Below are 25408 nucleotides of genomic sequence, written 5' to 3' on the forward strand. Positions count from 1 at the left end.
AAAAGATAAAAGTTAAAAAATTAAGTTGAGTTATTAATAAGACTGTTTGATTTACAAAACAAGATTGCTACTTTATGAGGCAAAAAGAGTTATACTAATCTTATCTGAGTCACCTTGAGTTTATAATTTTTTTTTATTATATTAATAAAGCTTTGATACCTAAAAATACCATAGTACTAACAAAAGGACTTAATGGAAAGCAAATTTTAAGAAAAAATATTCAAGGGCATAGGGAGGGATAAATAACTTTTTCACGGTTTTATTATATTTTTTTGAGTTCTAAGTGAGCTAAAAGTTGCTTTTTACAGATTTTAAAACTCAAAATAGTTTTTGAGATTAAGTTAGTCAAATTCAGAGACTACAATAGATTCCTCATGGGAGGCCCAAAATAAAACGGCAAATAACTAAAAATTTATTTCCTGCGTTCTTTAAGATAATTATATCAAACTTTCAGGAAACATTTCTTAAAATATTCAGCCAGTATTTATTTCAGCCATCATCAACAAAGTTGAGATGTTTTATGTCATCAATGATTAACAATGAACTTCACCGCAAGATCAACAACAACAGCATCCAAGACAATCCTACGACTGGTTTCGTCCTAATTAAGACTCATCAGGCAGGAATAACCACAAAAGGTCGCTTCAGTACATTGTACTTAAGCCTGCTTGGTTAAGATCACAACAGCAGTTTCTCAAGACTATTCCTGCCTGATGAGTCCTAATTAGGACGAAACAGGTCGTAGGATTGTCTTGGATGCTGCTGTTGTTGATCTTGCGGTGAAGTTCATTGTTTATTAAAGTATTTAGAAAATTCTGTCGGAACAAAATCCTAAAAATCAAGAAATCAATTTTTATGACAAGATTTTGGCTAAAATCAATATTTTCATTGCTTGTCATATGACATCAATGTATTATCATAAAAAATATGTTGGTAATCCTAAATCCCTATGAAAATTTATAAATCTTAAGTTAAGGGCATAGGGGGGGGTAAACACCCTTTTTTGGTTTTTGATCTTATTTTATATAGTTTTTACTAAGTTACAAGATGCTTTTTACAGATTTTAAAAATTCAAAATAATTTTTGAGATATAGCCGGTCAAAGTCGGAGGCAACAATAGGTTTCTTATGGGAGGCGCAAACTAAAACAGCAAAAATAGACTATTTCACTAAAAATCTATCTTCTCCTACGTTTTTTGAGATAACTACCTCAAATTTTCAGGAAACATTCCTTGATATATTTAGAAAATTCTGTCGGAAGGAATTTTTAAAAAATTGAAAAATAAAAATTTAAAAAAAAAAATAAACAAAAAAAACAGTTTTTTTTTAGTTTTTTTATTATAGAATTTTTATTTTTTAATTTTTTTAAATTCTGTTCCGACAGAATTTTCTAAATATTGCAAGGAACATTTCCTGAAAATTTGAGGTAGTTAGCTCAAAAAATGTAGGAGGAGATAGATTTTTAGTGATTTCTAGTTATTTGCCGTTTTAGTTTGCGCCTCCCATAAGGATCCTATTGTAGCCTCCGACTTTGACCGGCTATATCTAAAAAAATATTTTGAATTTTTAAAATCTGTAAAAAGCATCTTGTAGCTTAGTAAAAACTATATAAAATAAGATCAAAAACCAAAAAAGGGTGTTTACCCCCCCCTATGCCCTTAAATATGCTTCAAAAACTTAATTATGTGATCTCTGCCATTGTTAAAACCAATTTATGTAAGTATTTTATAGGGTACCATTTTTTGGAGCAAAGAAGTCAGCTCAGTGTTTAAAAACTAGTCTGAGTGAGCATGAGTTTAGTGAGATATATAAAAGAAGTAAAAAGAGCCCAAAACTGTACTGATAACACCTGCAATATTGTAGCAATGAGGAGAAATATAAAACTTACGAACTTCTGAAGCAATTATTTTTTTTCTCAAAACCATGTATACTTTTAAATTAAAGGTACAATTTCATCAATTTTTAAAGCAAGTACAACTTATGAGTGTTATTGTATCAACCAATGGAGTAGAAACATCATCAACTTCTGAAGTAAATTAGTCCTTTAATGAATAATTTTTTCAATTTTTTTATAAAAACTATCAATAATGACTCTTATTTTGTAAAAATTTGGTTTTAATAACCAAATACTTATCTTTCTTTAGAAAAATAAACATTTTAAAATTCAAACAAAACTTGTCTAAAAAATTGCTGTCTAGCAACCAGTATAACTTTAAAAATCTTATTTAGCATTTAATACCACTTTTTTTTTGATAGTATTTATTTTTAACTAGTTAAGTTTCTTAGTAATATTTTATTCAGTCTTCTAGATTTTTTATTGAATCAATTTTTGACTTTAAAACAACTCAAATTTTTAAATTTTCAGCTCTAGTTCACAAGTACACACATTTTTAGAAAAATAAGTTATTCAAAATACAAAATTTATAACTGGTTGCTAAAATAACAATATTTTAGACAATTTTTGTATCAAGTTTTAAAAGTTTATTTCTTTAATAAATATGTAAATACTTCGTTATCAATAACTAACTTTGAGAAAAAAAAAACATTTTTGAAATTAATTTTTATTTTTTTAATTATTATTTAAAATCAAATAAGAAAATAAAAATTCTAAAAAGAACTAACTAGTTTAAAAATTTATGCTTTTAACCTTTTTTACTGTTTATTGCAATATTGCACATATATGTTTTTCAAAAAAGAGTTGTGATAGAACCAAATTTTGAATAAACAAAACTTTTGTTATAAAAAAAAAGAATTTTTTGATGAAACTAAACAGTTAATTTCATAAAAGATCAAACTTGCCTAGGTGGTCTAAGAAAGACTTTTTTTTGAAGACTATTAATCACATATCAAGTGTTAGTTAAAAATTAGAACCTAATTTTTCCAAAATTATTGCAAATATAGTAAAGAAAACTTGTATATATAGTTGAAGAGTATTATCAATCTAGATGGTAAAAAATGTTAAGATTGTGATTTCATGCTGGATTGCCAAATGTTTAAGATAATTTTTTTCAGGTATTTAAGAGAACAAGTTTTTAGGTCCAATTTTATTATAAAACTAAATTTAAAGTAAAAGACTGTCATAAGTAGTAAGACAACACTGGAAAAAATATATGTAAGTTAAGTTAAAGGTGTTTTTTATTCTAAAAAATTAATGGTTTAAAAAAATCTATAGATTATGTTTTTTGTATATAACTAAAATTTTATTACCTTAAGTGTAAAAAGAGTTTAAAATTCTTGGTTTTTAAGGTTTTAAGTGAATCTTGTTTGAAAATCCAAGTTTTAATAGGTTTTTTCAAAATTTTTTAAATTCCAGGTTTTTCCTGGTTTCTTGGCAACCCTGTCTGATGGCAGAAGGAGGGTGATTACTGTTTTTTTTATTAATTTTTTTCCAGGCTTTTGAGATTATTTTTTATTGAATGACAAAAATAATCGAAATTTTTACTTCTAGGATTTGGTGCACAAAAAAACTTGGTAATTACCTAACATGATGTTGCACCAATATCAAGCTGTAATTATATAATGTTTGATGTGTTTTTAAACATAATTTTAGGCTAAAAGTAAAATTTATTTCATTTTAATTGATATAAAGTTTTTAAACTTATTGTCTAAAAGTCCTTTTTAAATATTAGATTAGAAATAATTAGAAGTTTTTGTAGTTATGCATAAAAAAAAAGTTATACAAATACAATCTCTTACTTATAAGTTATTATCTTGTTTATTTTTAAATAAGTAAACAACCATTTATGTAGCTTGTATCTTTTTAGACTTTTTACGCAAAATACATTGATTTTTAGTCTAAATTTATGGTAAAAAAAGACATTGAACATTATATAATTTTAGCTTAATATTGGTGTGACATTATGCTAGGTACTTACTAAAATCATTTGGTTATGGATTCACACACTATTAGGAAACCTTTTAATGTCTTTTTCAGGACAAGTGTCTAGGACAAATAGTACAATTTTCCTAATTGGTTTATAGTATAACTTTGAATTATAGGTAAAAAAAACTTTTCAAATGGTATAAAACTATTAAAAAGATACTGTAATGCTGTTTCAAATGTTTTTTATAACAAATGAAATCCGACATGTTACAACATAAAAAAACTTTATTGCATACATCAGATATTTGCTGATTGAAATTTGTTATTATTCATTTAGAAATTGTTTAAAACTTCATGTTTTTAAGATTAAAGAAATTTTATTTTAAGACAGTGTAACTGCAATTGTAACTAACTTCTAGCAATAAACTCTCATTCCAAATACTAAATAATTGATCAAAGGAATTAATAAAAATGTGTTATTTTATGGTAAAAAAATCAATCTCAAACAGTGTAACTTTGCAATAATAAATTTTTCTAGGCAAAATGTGTTACATCATGTTAAATTTTAATTTTAAATATTATTTAACCAAAAAATAAAAACTATATTTTAAACAAATAAAATAATCTTAGTGAAATGACTTTCTTGTCTTAAAGATAGTTTTTTATTTCACTGCTATGTTTCGATGATTTTATTAATAAATATGTTAGATTCATTTAATTTCATACCAGTCTATTAGTTCAAGTTGTAAGTATATACTGTAAGTTTGTTCTTTTTTTTTTTGCTGTTTTTAAGAATTGTTTAGTAAATTCTTATTTGGTTATTAGCCCTGTTTTAAGTACACGAATGTTTTTTAAAAGTCCCCTTTAGTAAGACTTACAAATTTGTCAGTATCTCCTTTCCTAATGTAAACTTTTCTACACTTTCAAGTTTCAACCATACTATAATGTTCCTACACAACCTTTAATGCTTCAAAAACTTTTTAGACAAGAAAGAACTTTTAATAATTTCTCTAAAACAGTTATAAAATTCAGTAAATAAAAATTATGTATAGTTTTGATTGAAATATTTGTCTTTTGACGTATAAAAAAACATATATGTAATATATTTCCAGAAAACAACTAAGATAACGATGTTTAATATTTTTCGACCTAATAGAAATATTAAGTAGCATACCCATTTAGAGAAAAATCTAAGACATAGTTTCTTTATCTAATCGTTTTTCTATTTCAAATTGTACTCATAGATTGTTTCACGAAAACCAAAAAAAAAATTTAAATATAACAGTTGTATTTTTCAATATTTACTTTATGAAAAACTCAATTATTTTTTTTTGTTGCACCTATAATTATTTATAAACAAACTGCAACATCATAACAAAAAAGATATTTTATTACGAAAATAAATAGAAATTAAAACGAAATGAACATAAAAACATTTTAAAACATTTGTTAATTTAAACAACTTAAATTTTAAGAATGACCTGCTAACAGTTTAATTTGCTCTAAGTCGCATGCTAACACGATCAATAAGCAGTTTGTACAAAATACGGAGCAAAACATTTAAACAGCACAAATTAAAAAAAAATTCTTTTTATTTGTCTTTTTCTATCTTAGTTTTCCTTTATTACCTTTCAATTTTACAAACTCTCGGGTCAAAAAAGAACGCTTTTTGTTTTGGCAGTCAGCAAGGTTAATTCTATTTAGTTTTGAATTTAACACTCTACAGTTAACGGTTGCAAACTTTTTATAACGTAATCTTAGCAACTCATTAAATTGACGTTACGATTGTAATTACTAAATACTGTATAGTAAAGCTTTCTGGAAGCAATCAACAAGTCTTCTTTAAACATAGCAAATATTAGTCGTGAGTTTGTATTGTATACAGCGGTCAGGCAAATACGACTTAGGTTTCTTCGTATGTAATCTAATGTTTTGTATAGTATTAATTTAAATCTGTTTTAAAATCAATCGATTCACTTTCTATCTAGATCCTTTTTAATCAAAAATATTTCTATATTTGTTTTCCATTCAAATCAATTTAAAACCGATTAGTTTCAACAAAATGGTTAATTCCTATTCTATCAGTTCCACTCGAAGTTTTTACTAATGCAAAATAAAAATTTACAAGCTTTTTAACATACAAAAAGAAATAAAAAAATAAAAAGCAACTTTTGTTTTATTAATAACAAAACAAAAAGTTTTACGATAATTCATTAAATTAGCAAATACACTGTGTTTAGAATACTTTTAGTTAACTAAAAAAAAAACAGTTCTTTTAATTCCGGTAATTAGCGAAATAGAATAGTTTGGCATTTTAAGAATTTAAGTTTTGTCAGGACTTAAAACTTTACTAGAAAACTATAAGCAAACCAATTAAGTTTTATCTTATTTAAATCAAATAACTAAAAAATTTTATAAAATTGTTTGCATAGCTTATATTATATAAATAAAATAACTACCTTAAGTAATTTTTGATTTGGTTGCAAAGGAGCTTATATACTGCCTTGTCTTTGTCTGAGTTTGTTGTAGAGATTTTTGTTCACTTTTAATAAGAATTGAGCAGTTTATGCGGTCCTACTAGATGTAAGTAAAGCTTTTAGTAGTGTTGGCAAAGGAACTTTAAAGACAAATAAGAATACTATGGTATAAACTGAATATATTTTTAACTGTTGAAACAAAATTAAGCTGAAACAAAACCCTTTTGTTACAGGGTACAGAAAAAAAAAGTATGTAGGTTACGTTTTTTTAACTATTACTGTTTTGCAACAGCTTCTTGATAACTTAGTAGATGCAAAAATGTATAAAGTCATACTCACATTTTGTGTTATCTAAAATATATGTTATACAGTAGTGTTAGACAACTTTTCTTGTCAGCGGACCATATTAGTTAGATTTTTTGGTGCAGATCGTACTTGTTAAAAAAAAAGCAGGACATTGTAAGTAGAGTCAGTATAACTGTCAGTTTTTAGAATAAAAGATAAATGTCCAGTCCAGCGCACACCAGGTCCTTTGACTAAACATTTTGAGCACTTATTTTTGTTGTTCAACAAACAATTTAATTATGTTGTTAAAACCAAACTTTAAATAAGCGTTTGAAAAGAACTTGTCAAAAATTAAAAAAGAACTATTTATGTGCCATTTTCGACTAGTTGTTAGTTGATTTAAGTATGATTATCTATACTAAGATTTAAATTTAATATTTGTAGTTTATAGTCTAGCCTGCTGGCCTTAAAATTATTAGATGCAAAATTCCTAACGTTATTCAGTTTTAAGATTATAAAATGCCTTTAATTTGTTTATAAATTTTTACAATATATAATGGTGTCACAAAAAACGAAAAAGACTAATATTAAGCATAAACAGTTTGAAATAAGAGCCTTTCACAAAAAAAAAACATCAATTCTTAATCGATTAAGTGTATTGCTTTACGTAATAAGGAGTAAATTAGTTATCATTAGTCGAGACTATAAACCGCAAGATTCCACGTGCTAAGTGTAGCGTTTAAAAATATGTTGTACAGCTAAACTCGTTAAGTTAAGACGTTTTCTGCATAGTATCAAACTTTTGTTTTTATAAATACGATTTTTTGTCATTAATAATTAAATTTTTCTTATCTCTGCTATATACCAAAAAGTTTTTATTAATAACTTTTTTTTAAAAACCTGTGACAGTAAATATAATTTTTTTTCCTTTTAGTTTACATATGTGCTTTTTCTCTTATATCTCAAAAAATAAAAAAACTAAAGAATATTTAAAGTTTTATTTAAATACTCAGTGAGTAAAGATTTTCACCAGATGTCACTAAAAGAATTTTAAAAAGTTTTTCCAAAGATTACATCAATTCATTTGACATATACATGTATCTTTTATTTCTATCACCAGATGTTGATTTTTTTTAACTATCTTACCACAGTTAATTACTCATACAACTCTTTATTTTTTCTCGTTATCTAATAGAATTCTATTCCGTATCTAGTTATATAAAAAAATGGATGACATACCTCCTAAACCAAGATAGGAAATACAATAGACCTTATTTTCATTAACTACCAAAGTAGTTTAGTCTTTTTTTTGTCTTGTGTCGATGTACATAAAAAACTGTATTTGTAGTCCCGTATTAGATTGGTAGCTGTTGGGATACGCTTAGTTCCAACCCGCGAACAACTCCCATCGATCAAATTTTTTAACTGTTTACCGACCAAGGGTAAGGTGTAACAGTGATAGTAAAAATAAAAACCATAAATAAAAAATAAACGGGTGGGAATTGTGTGGGTTGGAATTGTGAGTATACCATAGGTCTTGTAGTTTTTATAGCTTTTATTTTTTTTTACTTTTTTTTTTGCTTGCTGTGAAATTTTCGCTTAAAAAACTACCAAGTTATTTCTTATGAGTCAGGTTTAAACACAAAACTTATCAGTACTTTTTAAATCGACGCCATAAAAAAACGAGTTCCCAGAGCGAGTTGACAAACAGCAACCAGTCCAGATTAGAGCAATTCATTGACAAAGACGAAGTAAGTCAATTACCAGATGATGTCATAAATCCATTGACGACAACAACCAATTGATACCAGCAACCCATTGACAACGACAAATTAACAACCAGATGACACGAAAAAGCACTTATTGACAACAAAGAATCAACAACCAAAGGTCAGCTAAGAAGCCAGTCAATAAGAAAAGTGTCTACAGCTAAGGAGCTCTCCGGAAGAAAAGCGTCCACATTTAAGAAATGGTCAAGAAAAAGAGCGTCCACAGCCAAAGAGCAGTCCGTAAAAAACGCGTGATTAAGTATTGAAAAAAGCCTTTACACTATATATATTTTTGTGTAGGCCGTAATTGTTAAAAAAAAATAGTAGGGCGTGTAATAAAAAAATAATCATACAATAGTAAATTTTCAAAGCTAATTTTGCACTATGTACTTATTTATGAAGCTCTACTAACTGTTTACTAAAAATCATACTAGCGTAAATTTAAAAATGTTTGTAAATGAAAAGTTTAATTTAATTTGGTTTCACAAGATGGTTTAAAATAGGTTGCCGACCCCATCACATAGAGAGTAATTTAAATATATTTAGTAATTACTAAACTCCACCTAACGAGAATCACTTTCAAGACAACCTACGAGTGGTTTCGTTATAATTAATAAACAATATGTAGGTTTACTCACTGAGCTTGTAAAATTTATTCGTAAAACTAACTAATTATGTAAATTTAACAATAGATATATACTAAATATACATCACAAAATACAACCAAAAGCTTAAACTACTTGATTTAAGGAAATAGATAAGTTTTCTTATGATATTATCATCAACAAATGCTTTCTAGAGCTTAGGAGGTTTTCACCACATATAAAACCAAGATAAAAACAAACATTATGTTTTCAATTGTGAGATTAGAATTTTTCATAGTGTTAACAAACTAAACTTTTATTTGAAATAATAAAAAATTTTAATAGTCAACCTGCTTAAACATTTTTTAAATACAAAAGAAAATTAACTAGATTTTGTCAAACTGACTAAAACTTTATAATAGCAAAAATAAAAATAAAAACAAACTTCGTTTTAAATTTAAATTTTTCGAAAGTTTAAAGTTAAGACTTTAACAAAGGTTTATTTTTTCGTAATGTATTAAAAAAAACGTATTTATTAAATGATGTTCTTTGTGAGCTGAAAAAGTCTTTTGCAATGTAATTTGAGTAACTAAGAATGTATTTGTAGTAGTTTTTATTAAACTCCAAATTAAATAAGCTCGTTCATTTTACTTAAAACTAATTTTAAATTTCAGAAACAACGTATATCTAAGATCTTTTATTTTAATGTTTGTACGAAGTATTTCTGAGTTTTTAATTAAGAAATATATAACGGATCTTTTTAAAAGTATAGAAGTTGTATTTATAAAAACTCATAACTTTATAACACAATATAAGAGTGCTAAGAGTAAAATTGAAGAAGTTTTATGTTTTCCAATTCGTCTAACGTTTAAAGAATTTCTGAAAAAAAAGGATTGAAAATACTGTTGATCTATAAATATATACAATCTTTACGTAAAACCACATCGACTTAGTATACGTAAAACTTAAAGTATAATCAAAAAGTTAAGAAAAAAACTAAGCTATGAATTCATATCAATAAAAACATAAAAAATTAGAAAAACTGTTCATAACTTATTTTAAAACTATTTCAAAGTTAACAAGTTTTTTTTTGCTACCGAAACCTGGTCGTGAAAAAAATATTTTATTTGCACTAGTATTATCATTTGAATTTTTTAAAACGTAAAATAAGTTGTATGAATTTTTCAAATCATTAAAAACGCATAAAAAAAAAGTAGGTAAAACTAAACAAAAATTTCAAAAACTTTTGTTAATAAGTGATATCTTCCAAAAAATTTATTGAATGCTAGTTGTATTACAGAAAAGGATTAAAAATTTCTGTTACGAATACCAAATATTTTTCTAAACAATTTAGCCCAATAAAAAACTGTTTAAATGAAGTTATTGTTACATGGATTTTGTTTGTAAAACTATACATGAAAACTGTAGAAAGAACAAATCATAAACTATGTGTTATAAAGGTAAATACTAGATTATTTAGATAAAAAATAACTTGGTGAAAACTTTTCGTAGTAGTTTTATAAAAGTTAGTTTTTTATACTTTAAAGCTAATTTTATTAATGAAATGTTTTCTAAGTATACTTTTATGTTTAGTATCGAAAACTTTGAGTTCTTGTAAAATTAGGGGACAATGGAGCGAGATCAACTTCTATGTTTTGATCTTGTATGACTTTACGAAGACGAACTATCTCCTCTTTGTATCTGTGAAAAACAGCTTAGTTACAAACAAATTTCTATAGGTACTATATAAGTACCTTAAAAATGTTATATGAGTTAAGTTAGTTGGTTTTTAAACATGCTAATTAAATTTTGTTACTAAAACTAAGTATGCTTAAAGAATATACTTTTTAAGATGAGAGTCAATGTATTCTTGTTGTTCTACGGTTCTTTGTTCAGCAACATTAACTTTAGTTATTAGATCAGCTCTCTCTTTTTCTATAGATGCAATCTCTTTGCTATCGAGAGATTTAATTTTCTTTAATGACAACGAAGAGTAAGTGGAAGACGCAGATAGCTTTCGGGTTGACAAACTGTCAATTTTAATAAGAAGGTTATCATGTTGTTTTTATGTAGACAGAACTTACAAATAAAAGTAAATAAATATGAAGTAAAAATTTAAAGTTTTAGGAATTGTGCTAAGCTATCAAAAGCAGTTTAAATTTTCTGTTTAAACTTTTGTTCTACTAATTATATAGTGAGTCAACCAGAATCTAAATTTGTATAAAATCTTTATTTCTAAGTAGTATTAAGTTTTACTAGAGCTAGTGCTAGACAAATACAAACTAGATTTTTATTGATCATAATGTTTGTTAGTATTAAGTTTTACTAGAATTGATGGTAGATATAAACTAAGAATACTTTTTATTGATCATATAATACGTATTTTTATTATCTTAAAGTTTTTATACTCTTATAAAACATGAGAATGATAAAAAGGAGCAGTTATTTTTTATATTTTTTTTTAAAGGTCGCGTTCATTTCTAACTTGTAATTTTCTAACTTGCACTTGCACATATTTTATTTGATCGTTTCTAGGTTTTTAATTTTTTATTTTCTTTTGTAAATTAGTAACTTTATAACTTAATCAATTGTAACTCGATATTTTGTGTTCTAGTGAAATCAGGGTGTATATTGTATGTGTCGAACTTGTATGACTTTACGGAGACAAACTATATCTTTAATATATCAAACTATTTAGCTTTTGCATCTATAAAACTAAGTAAAACTTTTTAAACTTTAACTTGTTTAAATTGACAAACTTCTGTACAATGTAGTACGGTTTATATATATTATTTAATAATTGAAATATTCAAAATTTGAAATTAAATATACTTTAAACCAAAAATTTATTATATATTAATATATAAATTTGAACAATTTATTTAATTATTTATTCTATATAAAATTTTGACACACAAGACGTTTAGTTTAAAAACAAATATTATTGAAATTGTTCAATTAATTTGACTAACTTATTTGTACTACTTATACTACTAAGTTCATAAATGATTTCTTCAGTTGTGCCAAAGACATGCGAAGAATTTTTTTTAAACTAAAACAACCTTAAAATATAATATTCTCTAAGCATTCTCAAAACAATTTTCCCAATTCCAAAAAAAAGCATTATTTATTCGAAGAAGTTAATTTATTTCCGATGCGTATATACCGACGTTTGTCTTTCAAATACGCGTTAATTTTAAATTATGCTGTGTGCCGAGTGTCGTCTTAAGCTGCGACGAAGTTCGCATGATCAACGAATCAGCAAGTTAAATTCAACATCTATTTAAAAGCTACGAGTTTAAGAACAATGAGCATCTAGTTTTGAGATCAAGAATATCAAATAGCTAACATTAATTGTTCTAAACTTTTAGTATTTACAAACTTTACGATTTTTATCACTTTTCATAGTTTTTACTTGTGTAATTGAACCGGTCAGCCCACGTTGTAACTTAGATTATACACGGACTTGGCAATTAACTGACTTAACGCGCTATTATAACAATATCGGTGACGGTTTCTTAGCTAATGTTTAGAATTGACTTAGCTAAATAACTTAACAAAGTCGATTTATCAAACGCAAATTAAACTTATACTATCATTAAAACTTAGTCTATTAAGTAGTAAGAATGTTAGAATGCTTAAACTACTAGTATAAAGAAATCGAGCCTCAGAACAAAAAGGTGTATTTACAAATAAATAAAAGTTGTCTAGTGATATAAACAGTTTCTTTCAGACTTGTTGTAATCAATATACTAATAACAAAGTACTTTTAATTAATTTAAAGTATTTTATAACTTGCAACTTAAAAATAAGTTACTTTAAATAAGATTACATTATTTGTAAACTTAGTATTTTAAGCTTCTAGTAAGTAAGACACATAGTTTAGCTAAGCACTTGGACACCACATATTTAAGACCATAAACATAACCAGTATTATAAATATATTTTGGTGTTTATATTAGACACCACGCCTGGTTTAGTATACGTTATACAGGTAAAAAACAAATTATATTTTGGCTAATTCTTATAATTAACAGTCGACAGTAACTAAATAAATAAACTGTGAGCAAACATATAGTTTAGTTACGTCATAAATACTCATTTAATAATTAACAAACAAGATTTAGAATAACAAACAGTTAAAATGATGAAAAATTTTAATTAAGCATTAAATACAATTAAATAAACTAACACTTTTATAACAATTTAAACAGATTAGATTTACAAACAAATTGTTGTTCAAGTTGTTTAGGCTTAAACGTTTTTACAAATAAAGATTTTAAACTCTTAAGTAATACAAGTTATGTACTTAACATAAAACTGAAAAATGATTATCATTATCATTACTGTCACACTCAAGCTTCTTCAAAAGTAAAAGATTCGCTAGTGGGTTTATTCAAACCGGTAACAATCTATTTTCTAATTGCTTTCGAAATATGTTGGTCTCTTCTTAAGTTAAAACCTTGCAATGTACGTCCTATATAGACATTTGAGTTTAACAATTGGGTTACTAATTGTAGAGGTTGTGTTAACAATTATCTTAAAGACAACATATGACATAACTAAGAGAAGGATTTTTAAAACCTTATTTAACTTGTCTTTCAGGAATTATAATAAAGTTGAACTAATCATAAACTAGTTAACCAGATACAAAATGTTCTTGAAAGAGTAACTAACTACTGGCTGGGAAGATAAAAGTTTTCAGTATCTTAAGTTTTAATATCCCCATAGACATATCTTTAACCAACTTCCTCGACCTTTAAACCAACCGCTATCAGGTATATTCAAAAACTAACACCAAAATATCCTACATAAATAAATAATTTGTTTGTGAATATTATTTATAACTCCGGTACCTTTTTTTTTAATGGGTTTCCATTTGATTCTACATAAAATCTTATTATATTTTCACTTTTGTTAATAGCCCTATAAAGGAGGTTTTATTTAAGGTAAATATTGTTTAATGACCATACTCCGTTGGCCAGTTGACTGTTTTTAAACTTTATTGTAACATTGGTTATAGTTTTATCTTTATCTGCTTTTATTCTGTTTATGAATTCGCTAGTGCAGCTGATTAAGATTTTTATTGTGTTACATTTAAAAATGTTATTGTATGTGTGAATGTGGTAAAAAAAACATGTTTACCAGTTTTACCAAGTGTTTGCCTTTTTTCTGAGACGTTTAGATTGAACAGATAGCTAAAATATATTATGTCTCGTTATTTGGTCTTATTGATTATTGTAATTTTTTTTTTTCGTAGACTTATTTGTATTATAAGTTGGCTGAACTTATGTCATTTTATTATAGTTGCTTAAGTTAATAAATGAATTTTTGTTATTTGAAAACTTTATAAGTCTTTGATAAATGTTAAGTAAGTGTAAATGATTTAATATTTTTCAGGATAGTTGGAACTATTGTTGACATGTAGTATTTAAAACTATGTAAGTAAAAAAGTAAAAATGATTAAAAACCAAACCTACAAATATATTGTTTATATAGGGTCTTTTAAACTAACAAATTATTTTTATCTTTTATTTTTTCTATTTCAAAGTTTTTGTTTTGCAGCTCATCAATAAGATTTTCAACATGCATTCGAAGTTTGTCAAGCTCAATTTTATTTTTGCTTGCCAGGTTGTTCTCATCTAATATTAATTTTGATGGTTGGGGACCGATTTGAAAAACTGGTAGGTTTTGCTGCATCTCACTTGCAAGTATTAGCTGGTCGCGTTGATGCCTTGAAATTTCAATTAAATTATTTTGTTGTAACTTAACCTAAAATAAAATACCTTAAATGATATTCATTTGTGATAAAAATATCTTTTTTTTTTATCAAAAAAAAAGAATAAAAGTATTATAAGCAACCATAATGTAAACAAAACATTTTTATCGATAATGGTGTTACGTCGAAAACAATAATTTACGTCATATAGTTTTTTAATAAATTAATTTTTGTCTTACGTTTATTTTTCAATGTTTTTTGTAATTCAATTTTACTGTTTCATTACAGTCATCTCTCGCAAATCTACGCACACTGTGCCCACAGCAAAAGTGCGTAACTAAACGAGAGAACGTAACTAAACAAGAGGTGGCAAATATACCTACTATATTACCTGTTTTCTTATAAAGCACTTTGTTAAATGCAGTTTGGGAAATTTCTTACTTTTTTTTTTACAAAATTAGTTTTCATTCAAGTTGTTATATATATATCTATGGATTTAATTAAGGTTATATATCTCATATACGAAACGGTCGCATAAACCTATTGTTTTTATAAAGTCAAATAAATATATAGCTCCAATTCAATTTTTCGAGCACCAGAACTTAAAAAAAAAGTTAATTTATATATATATATATATGTACAGAATTAAATTGTTTAACTTAATAAATTAATTTTTTTCACACTGAGCCCACCTTGAGGGCTTTATTAATAAAAAAGTTTATTTAAAGATGCAAAACTCAAAGGACTCGAGTTTCGTGCCTATGCACTCATCAGCTTCAAAACAAGTTTAAAATAAAGCAAAAAACAAAATCACAAATGAAAGTTAAAAAGTTTTTGCATAAATAGATTATGACGTAATTTTGAAACTATCAAAAATCATGCAAAACGGCTTGTGCAAAAAATAATTTACCAACCGACAATAAACTGGCAAACATTCATAAAACTTCAGTGAGTAACTATATATAAGGACAGATAATTGAAAGAGATAAGATAAAATTAAGATACAAATTGAAATTTTGGTTATTTTAAGATGAAATTAAAACTTGCTAAACTTTAAAAGCGACTTTTTTATATGTCTACAAGACGATACAAACTCGCTTCTTTTAATTATGCATCTCTTGTCTTTCAGTGTATATACAACGGCTGATGCTTCTTTGAGACACAGCCTACATATTGGGCTATTGCCGTCAGCTATAGGCTGTGCTCTTTTTATAATTTCCCAGGATATTTCAAAGTCAATGCCGCTGCGCTTTAAGCCACAAACATACTTCAAAAGTTCAGTGTCATTTTCATATATGCCGCCTTTAAAATATTTTTTATGATTGGCATACCTGAATCTAAACTGAGTCGAGCACAAGCCGACATAGAACCTCGTCTCAACGCCAGAGTTAATTGTGGCCTTGTAGACGATGTTCTCTGAACGGCAATTGCCCCCTTTCAAATTATATTTGCAGCTACCAGCGCAGCCACATTGACTTCGAATTCCTGAGTTTTGATTTAAAATTTTTTGGTTGTGTGCCTTAATGATATTCTCTGAATTTGCCGTGCACGAATAACTTATTCGCATATTATGTTTGTTGAAAATTTTTGTTAGCGGATTTTGTTTATTGAAGTGTTTTTTGACTAGATTTATAAGTTTTCTTCCAATATTAGTTTTTACAGAATTGCTAAAAGGAGGGTTGTACCAGATTACATTTCTTTTTCTTTTGTGTATTTGATTATTTTTTGGTTGTTGCTCAGGTTTTTCAAAATTAAGTTTGTTATCGTATCCGCATTTTTTCATTATTTTTTCATATTCATCTTTAGTCTTTAGAAAATTTTCTTCTTTTCTTTATCGTTGATTTAGGCATTGATTTATAATGTTAGGAATTTGTTTTATAATGTTTTTAGGGCGGCTTGATTGTTTGTTGACATACATAATTTTAGCCTTTTGTTTCTTGTAAGGCATAAAAGAGATATCATTCAAGTTGAGCTTCAAATCCAGGAAGTCAGTTATCACTTCTTTTCACTAATTCTTTTTTGGGTACATGAAATTTTTAGCTTGCATAAAACTTATTTAGGGATGCGCATAAAAAACTTAATTTTTTTTTCAACTTGTGTTTATTTGTTTTAAGCGAAGCATTTAAAGGTTAAACCTAAATTTAGTTTAAGTAGTTTATTTTTTTTTTTCATTTTTTGGTCACTTTGGTTTAAATGTGTCCTTTTTATTTTTTTGGTCATGAATTAAATTAATTTAATGCAGGGTTTGGCAAACCGCGGCCGGCGAGCATGTAAAACTTACCAGCCAAGCCAGAAATTTTTCAAAAGTTACACTAGATATTCATGAGTTAGTATTAAAGATTAAAAACAAAGGTCTAGGCATAATTGACGGAAGATATGATACTTAAACTACATATTTAGGGGTTTGTAATGAAGATAAAAAAAGGTTTAAAGCATAATTGACGGGCACATTAGACCTGTAACATTGACCTCTGTCAGCGTAAAAGAGTAATGTATTTTTTCGTGCTGTAAAATTCAAAAGTAAAGTCTTAATAAGAGGGTCAAGAGATTTTAATTTAGTTTTAGCTTCGTGCTTGGCGCGGTGGTTGTTAAGTATTTTGTTTTGGAACGTGGACTATTTGTATTGTTTTAAGTACTTCATTTAACTTTTTTTACTCATTTTTGTTTTGTTAAATTTTATTGTTACTGTTAAATATAAACTTCAATAACTAAACAAGCAATCTATAGATAATTAATAATTTAAATAACCAATTATAAAGTAATTAAAGTTTGAAAAATAATGCTTATATAAGTTTGTTAATAAGTTGTCAATTACTATGAAGTTAAAGTTGAAAATACATAAGTAATTTAAGTTACTTTATAAGTTGAGTTGAAAATATTATAAAGCAAAATAGATTATAAGTAATTTTGAATTCTAATTTCATGGGTTTGATTGAAATGTTAAGGTGTCTCCTCTAATATTTGACAATCAGCATTATTTTAATGATTAAAAGAAAATATAATTTATCTTTATCATTATCGGGAACCCACCTTACCCAAAAAAAAAATAAATTTATGAAATTTTAATTACTAAACAAAACTGAAACGAACGATGAAAAAACGCTTTTTTTTTGTTGATTTAGCAAATATTATGGGAAACACCTGAACGTTTCAACAAGACTCCATTTTTATTAACAAGTCATAAGCTAGAAAATAAGCGATTATTAAGTCTAGCAGTAATAATAAAAGAGTTTTTAGGCGCATCCTTCGGATAAATTTACAAAGCTTACTAAATTCAAAATGAAAATAGTTTGTAGCGAGCTCAGTAGCAGCCAACTTGCTTGGTACTTGAGGGTTTATAATAAACATATATATGAAATTTTATTTTTAAATTCTAGTTATTACCTTAGGCCTGTATCGTGCAGAACTGGCTTTCAGGCTAAAATCGCGTTCAACTGGAAAAAGTGAATAAAACCTCTTTTAAAATGATCATTAAAGGACATTTTTGCGTGAAATTTTTTCATAAATCTTAACAAATATATAATTTTAATAGACTATAAGATGTATCTACTGAACATTTTAAACTAAATAAAAACACTCCTAAAATAAAAAAAAAGTTACCAGACTTTAGGGAGTAGATCTTACAAAATGTTTTTTTCTTTATGCTTTTTTTACAATAAAAGTATGTCTGTTTTTAAAAAAAAGACAATTCTTATTTTGATTATTTTTGTTTTTTAATAGTAAACATTTATTATAAATAATATTATATGTTAATTTTTAATAAATAAAAAAATATTTTTACTAAAATTATTAATTACAAACTTTATTATGCTCTATAGGATATTTTTAAAAGAATACGTCGGCTAAAACTGAATAAAAAAATACATTATATAAATGTTTTGTTAGATTTTTTAAATCGAATAAAAGTGAGGACTTCAAAAAAAATATACACATATATGGATGCGGCGTGCCCGAAATAGGTTAGTTTTAGAAACTTTACTATAGTATTAATAAAAAAGGATGCAATAGCTATTATTACTATGTTTTAAACTTACAAAAAAGGAATTAAAATTTGGTAAACCTATAAATTTAAGTTATCAAAAGAAGCTTAAAAATACCTCTTTCAAACTATGAAAATATTTATAAAGTACTTTTATGTTAAAGTACTTTTTAATAGTTTTAATTTACCGTTAATTTTTGAATTTATAGACTTTAAAATTTCTATTTGGCAAAAACCCTTCAAACTGCCTCGCTCCAACTGCCAAAACTTTACTTATAGATGGAATTTTTTGGGTGCACGACTATTCAAATTCCGATAATTCAAATTCTTAAAAAGAAATTGAAAGAGCCACAACTTAAAAGTAATGTATATTTGTCAAGTACAAAAAATATGTATGTAGGTCCTATTAATATCTAAATGCAATTTTTTTCTTTTTGCAAAAAATTAAATATTATATGGGATATGGGTTAAATAAAGTAAAAATCATAGTTATTTTTAGTAATGCTAAAATATTTTAAAAAATATTTCAGACTTTGCAAAAAAAAAAGTGGCTTGTAGATTTTTTTAATAATTACATATGTACTTTTTCAAATTTATATTACTTTTTGAAATATAGTCTTTTAAATATTTCTTTAAGTACTTAAATTATCGGAATTTGAGTTGTCCGGATTTGAATTGTCATTTAACCGAATTTTTTAGTTTAGTTTAAAGCTATAAATGCATCAGAATCTTTTCTTTCTAGCCACAAACTTTCAAAGAAAAATTCCTTTTTCATTTGTTCACTATTTCCAGTTTCGGGCCTACTGTGCAAGAGATATGAAACTTAAACTAGATACTTTGGGGACTTAATTTAAAAAAATAACACTAGATATTCTGGTTTCTTGATTTTTAAAATTCTCTCTAAATATGAGGTGCACAAATTTTTAAAAGTTCAGTGTGCACAGATTCTGATCAGCTTGAGGACCACTGATATAAATTACTAAGTGCGGTTACATGACAATTCAAGTTCTTAAAAAATGTTTAGAGTACCTCAACTTAAAAATTCATGCATAATTGAAAAAAAAAAGTGCTTGTAGGTCGAATACAGTTTATAAGGCTCCCTTAAGTCATAAGCTATGGTACCTCTGAAAAGATTTATCAAAACTTTACAATTAAAAACGCCAAAGACTCTTATAATTTTTTTTTTGCTCTTCAATAACAACTCCAGAATATCTAGTGTAAGTTTCAAATTATGGTCTTGTGGCTCCCCCTTTTACAGCTTATGGCCTCTAAATTTCTAAAATTTTCTCATAATGGTAATATAAGTTTCAAAACTACCCTTAAATACGCCTCAACAAAAACATCGACGAAAGTCTGCAGAGCAGAAGCTTGGATTTTCGTATGCTGTGAGACAAGCTCAAGTTTAACAAAAGGGTCGATCATACCAGCTCGAAAATCAGACCACATGTAACTTGATGATCGAATTGGTATGATCAACATTTACATACGCTTATGAATTTTTTTTTGCTCTTCATTAACAACTCCAGAATATCTAGTGTACGTTTCAAATTATTGCCTCATGGCCATGCTGTAGCCTCTTTTCTACTCAAGGCTGCTTACCCCTTTGCTACTTATGCCATCCCCAAAATTTCTTTAATGACTCGCTTAGAGAAACACTGGTCTGTTCTTATTCTAGAACAAATCAAGTATGGTGATGGTTACAATCGTCGATTGGCCGCCTTTTTATTTGATTTTGAGAGACAAATAAGATGTGTGGATGACTGAGTGTATTTTGATTTGAAATTAAAATACCACTTATGGCAAGCAATAGATTTCCTGTCAAAAGTTCGCAAGGTTTAAAACAAATCTAAATCCAAAGAAATTACAGTTTAGTCAAAAGTCCATTGATTTTGCAAGTTTCAGAATTACTAATTAAAATACTAAGCCTTTTGCCTGAGTACTTGGACTCTATTCGCAATTTTCCAACATCAAAGTCTGCTACAGATATACGGAGCTGATTTGGCTGAATAAATCAAGTTACGAACTGTGCTAAACTTTGTAAAGTCATGGCACCTTTTAGAGACTTTCTCAGTTCTAAAAGCAAATTCACGTGGATAGAAAAATTGATACAATAATCTATTGAAACAAAAAAGGTGATCATTGACGCAATAAGAAGTGATGTCAGTTTTTTTTTCATCTTAGGAAACTGACTTGTCTCAGACCAGATTGGTCAATGCAAAGTTTGGGCTACTTTCTAATGCAGAAACACTGAAATTGTATTTTTTGGCTAGCAGACTGCTGCACACCGGCTAGAAGTTGACACTTGCAGGAAAGGTGTCTGAATTAATCAGAAAAGTATTATGCTACTATTGAAGAGAGTCGCTTGCCGTTGCCTGGTCTTAGAGCAGGTAAAGTATTTAACTAAGGGCTGCAAAGGTCTTGTGGTTACTACGGACCATAGGCAACTAGAATTTTATTTTGGTGATTGCGCCTTTAAAAAAATTCATAACACACGCATATTTAGACTGAAACAACGCGTACTGCCATGGCTTTTGAAGCATTATATGCTATGTAAAACCAATTTAGCTGCAGTTGCCAAATCTTTATATCTAACCTTGGCCAATAAAATGAAATTGCATACTGTTTATTTAACAGAATCACTTCTGACTGCTTTATTAAGTAATGAAATACATTAAATGGCAATCACTTGGAAAGAAATAGTCGAAGAGACACTAAATGACAAAGGACTTTCAAGAGTTACCAGGTGTATTGAGGATGGCCGAAGCTTGAAACTTAATTAATCTTTGTCAGCGTATTTTAGAAACGATGGTGCGTTGTACTTTAGTGTCGGAGTTACAAGAACAGAGTTGTTGTGCCTTTCAGTTTACATTCTTGTATTCTTAACAAGTTACATTAAACGCACCAAGGATGCACAATCGTGCTCAACAGATTGTCTTCTGGTCTGGTATTACACAAGAAATTGAATCAATTCGAAGAAAGCTGCAACCTTAACTTTTCTTAGCAATCATCTTCACCAAAAAAATTATCTGATGATTTCACAAGTTCGTTTGAAAAGATATTTGCAATTTTTTTCTAATTTGCATGAAACAGATTTCTAGGAGTGGGTGACAAATTTTCAGGTAGGTCAGAAGTATTCTAAACGTCAAGCGGAACATTTAACGCTGGTTTGTAAGGGTTGATTAATTGTCTTTGAGTTTATTTTGCAGATTTGGAGAACCGTAGAAAATATCAAGTGATGGTTTACCAGAATTTTCGTCAAGTACAACTAAGGAATTCCTGAAGACTTGGAATGCTACACGTCAAATAGCCTACGCTTGCCACTCGAGATCAAATGGAATAGCGGACGTAGCTGTCAAACAGGCAAAAAGATGAACTTATATTGATCATCAGGAAGCTTAGGTATTATTAAGTGCGATGCTTCAGTTGAGAAATCCTTTTTATAGATATTGTCAAGTGTCTCCAGATGAAATTATATTTGGACGTCAGCTGCGAGATAGTTTTGAATTTTTTAAATAGCTAGATAAGTTCTCTGGTCCAGATGTTCGATGGAAGAAGGAAAACATAGAAATTAAAAAAAAAACACTGCGTACAAGATTTGTTAAGAATGCAGAACCGTTCAACCAGAGAACTAGGAAATTGCAATTCCTTTTTTTAGCAGTAGGTGTGTACTGCAGAACCAGGGCGGCGCCCATCCGTGTAAATGGGACATCCTTATCCACGTGATCATCACGCGGTAAGATTTTATTCTTCACGGAGACAGACTCTGAGAAACAAGAAGCTTTCTAAGGGTGTACATTGTACAAACCAGTTTCAACAAGCATTGAAACAAAGGGATTCCATGGTTGGCACAGAAATTTACAAAGCTCACTTGAGGGCAGCGTAGATCATGAATGTGCTGATTACTTTGAAAACGTTGCTAAAAATTCCAACGGTGCCAGTACTGGTGAATCAAGTGAGGTAGAGGAAGAGCACATACCTGCTTCAAGGGTCCCTTAAAAAATAAGGTGTTACTTTCCTTACGTAGGTTAAATTTTTTTTTTGGCCAAGGAAGCTTGAGAGTGAAGTATTTCATAGTAGGTCACAAATGAAACCTATAAGATGAAAATCTGTTTGTATTTATTTCAAAAACGCTTTGTTATGATGAGCTTGTTGCTGATGAGCCAGATACTGATAAGCTTGAACGTTTGTTGATGTTTGTGATTATTACTGATAAGCCAAGAGGGATTCAGCGTTGAATTTATAAACTTACAAATTTTAGCTTTCGGATTTATTTAAATTTTGTTTTCTTGTAATTTTGTGTTTTAAGTAATTATTTTGTTTGAGATTTTTCTAGTTTAAGTCTTCTTGAATTTTCTTAAATATATTTTTCGTTAAAAAATAATTAGAATAAATTACTAGAACCAATTTTTAAGTTTTATTAAAGTAGATTTTACCGAAGGACAGAAATTAATTCCTAACAGTTTAAAACAACACTGTAAAATTAACAAAAATGAAATAGTAAAACAAAAGTTAACCAAAAAATATAAACATATTTAATACTAAGTCGAGTCAAACTTAAAATTATCCAATAATTTAGCCTAATTTTTGCAAGTTATTTGTAAGCGAGCCTGCGTTTCTCAAATAAAAAAAACTAGCTTCTTTTTTACAAAAAAATTCCAACTATTCTGAGTTGGCTTGAAAAAAAAAAAAACTTGCCATAGCGTTTGGCAATTAAAAATAAAGTAAACGCTATAACTGTACTGAATAAGGCTAAGCTAATAAATTGAAGTAAAGTTGCTCAATCTATAACACCCAGAAAACGTTTATCGTTGCAAGGGGTAGAGTTTGAGACTGATGTTAAAAAAAAAGTTATTAAAAGTCAAAAGATTTTATCAAGTATGCTTTAATTGTTTGATATATTTAAAAACTTTCAGTCAAACATTTAAGTTTTCCAAAACTTTCAAATTAATGCTATACATCATTTCAATAATACAGTGACGTAAAGTTGCTTAATTTTTTGATTGTACCCACAAACGGATGATTTAGTACAAAGGTGCTGAAGAACGTTTGGTTAGATTAAAACATTGGCTTTAAGTGACTATATGTGTGCCGTACGAGTTAAATGAGAACGAAATCAGTTGCTATCTGTCGCGGAAACTGATCTTGATGGTAAACAAAAACAGTTCTACAAGATAACAGATCTATACCGAAGCAATCGTAAAACTTATCATTTCGTTTTTTATCATAACGAAAGAGCTTATAGTTTTACTGGAAAGATTAAAAAAAAATCATCACCTTAACAATATTGTAGAGAAGAAAAAACTGAGAAAAAGAAACGTGACGTATTTGTTAGAGTTTAGTAAAAAACGTTTTTTTACACACTAGCGGAGATGGCGAAGCAAGGTCGAAGATAGCAAAAAAAGGAATTATTTTAACAAGGATAGCAAGAAGCCAACAAACTACGCCACCGATTAAGTTTAGAATTTCTGTCCATTCCACGTTGCTGTAAGCAAAATAGCAAATGTTTATTCAAATCAACTTTAGTTTGTCTTCGAGTTATTTTAACATTCTGACGAAAAGTTCTACCTACGCGGTTGTTTTTAATATATCTTATCGTACATTTAATTTCACTTATTTCATTTGAGTATAAAATATCTTTTAAAAATATAATTTGATTTATTATAATTATTAAGAAACAAATTAAATAAAATTTACGTGAAGTTCTAATCTGAACGTCTAAATCTAAAGTATTACTGATTTAGTAAATCATCAAAGCGTATGTCGATTGATGATATCAATAGTAAACATTTAACCAGCTATATTCAGGTATCCCTTAGATTTTAATACGCTAAGCTTTAAGAATTAAAAATTACAAGCTAAATGAGGTTCATATTTTTATTTATGATCTTTTTTTTATATATCAAATTATAATTTTCAATTAGTTTTTAAACCTGTAATGTATTAGAAGTAATTCTTGTTTAATTGCAATTCTTTTGCTTTGTTTTTTAAAATTATGAGCAGCCTTAGTTAGTTGTTCTTCTCTTATCCTAAACGCTGCTTTCATTTCCTACATGCAATTCTAATTATAATAATTCATATTTTCTTTATCTAAAGTTAATCATTTGCTAATAGAGATCCTAGCGAAGCAAGTACACTGGACTATATAATAACAAATTTTCACAGTATCATTTTTTTAGTAAACTAACATATGGTGTTGGGTTCTATTTTTTATTTAAAATTAAGTTTTAAGGTAAAAAACTGTGTTATATAGTATAACGACATTGAAAAAATATTGTAAGGCTTTTTTAAGTGTGTTATTTATAAAAAAACTTTTTGATGATGCCAAAAAATTTCTATCTTTACGATAGATGTTTTGTGTCAAATCGAAATTTTACTACTAAAGGTGTAAAAATTGTTTAGAATTTTTTTTTTAGTCATTTTTGTCAAAAATTTCAGTTTTTGTAGCCTAAATTGTCAAGTTTAAGGTTTTTTCCAGGATTCCAGGTTTCCAGCAACCCTGAAAAAATCTATGTAACTATAATACCCGAATTTTTTTTTTAATTTAATGATAAATTATTTTACATACTATGTAAAGTATATGCAATTTAAGTTGTGGTGTTTTTGGGCACGGTTTTGACTTAATTATTCATCAATATTTTGAGTAGTTAATAAAAATTTTCGTTTTGTGCTTCAGTATTTTTTAATCAGCATGCAAGGAAATTATATCTTAAAAATTATTTGAACTTGTATTTTACTTTACTTGTAATATAAATTTAATTTTATCATTACTAATA

General features: G+C 27.3%; 1 protein-coding gene across 3 annotated transcripts in view; it reads right to left on the bottom strand.

Moving 5' to 3' along the window:
- Positions 1–10296: 10296 nt before the first annotated feature.
- Positions 10297–25408, bottom strand: part of LOC145835471 (coiled-coil domain-containing protein 78-like) — a 77382-nt gene continuing 62270 nt past the window's right edge. For all 3 annotated transcript variants that reach the window (XM_082943080.1, XM_082943079.1, XM_082943081.1), the window contains 4 exons: positions 24566–24681; positions 14453–14671; positions 10782–10967; positions 10297–10638 (listed from right to left, as the gene is read on the bottom strand). In XM_082943080.1, the coding sequence (XP_082799206.1) occupies positions 10527–10638; positions 10782–10967; positions 14453–14671; positions 24566–24681 (633 nt within the window). In that variant the 3' untranslated portion in view covers positions 10297–10526. The remainder of the gene's footprint in view (positions 10639–10781; positions 10968–14452; positions 14672–24565; positions 24682–25408) is intronic.

This window comes from Thalia democratica, chromosome 5, assembly GCF_965202585.1.
Source record: "Thalia democratica chromosome 5, ktThaDemo2.hap1.1, whole genome shotgun sequence".
NCBI lineage: Eukaryota > Metazoa > Chordata > Thaliacea > Salpida > Salpidae > Thalia > Thalia democratica.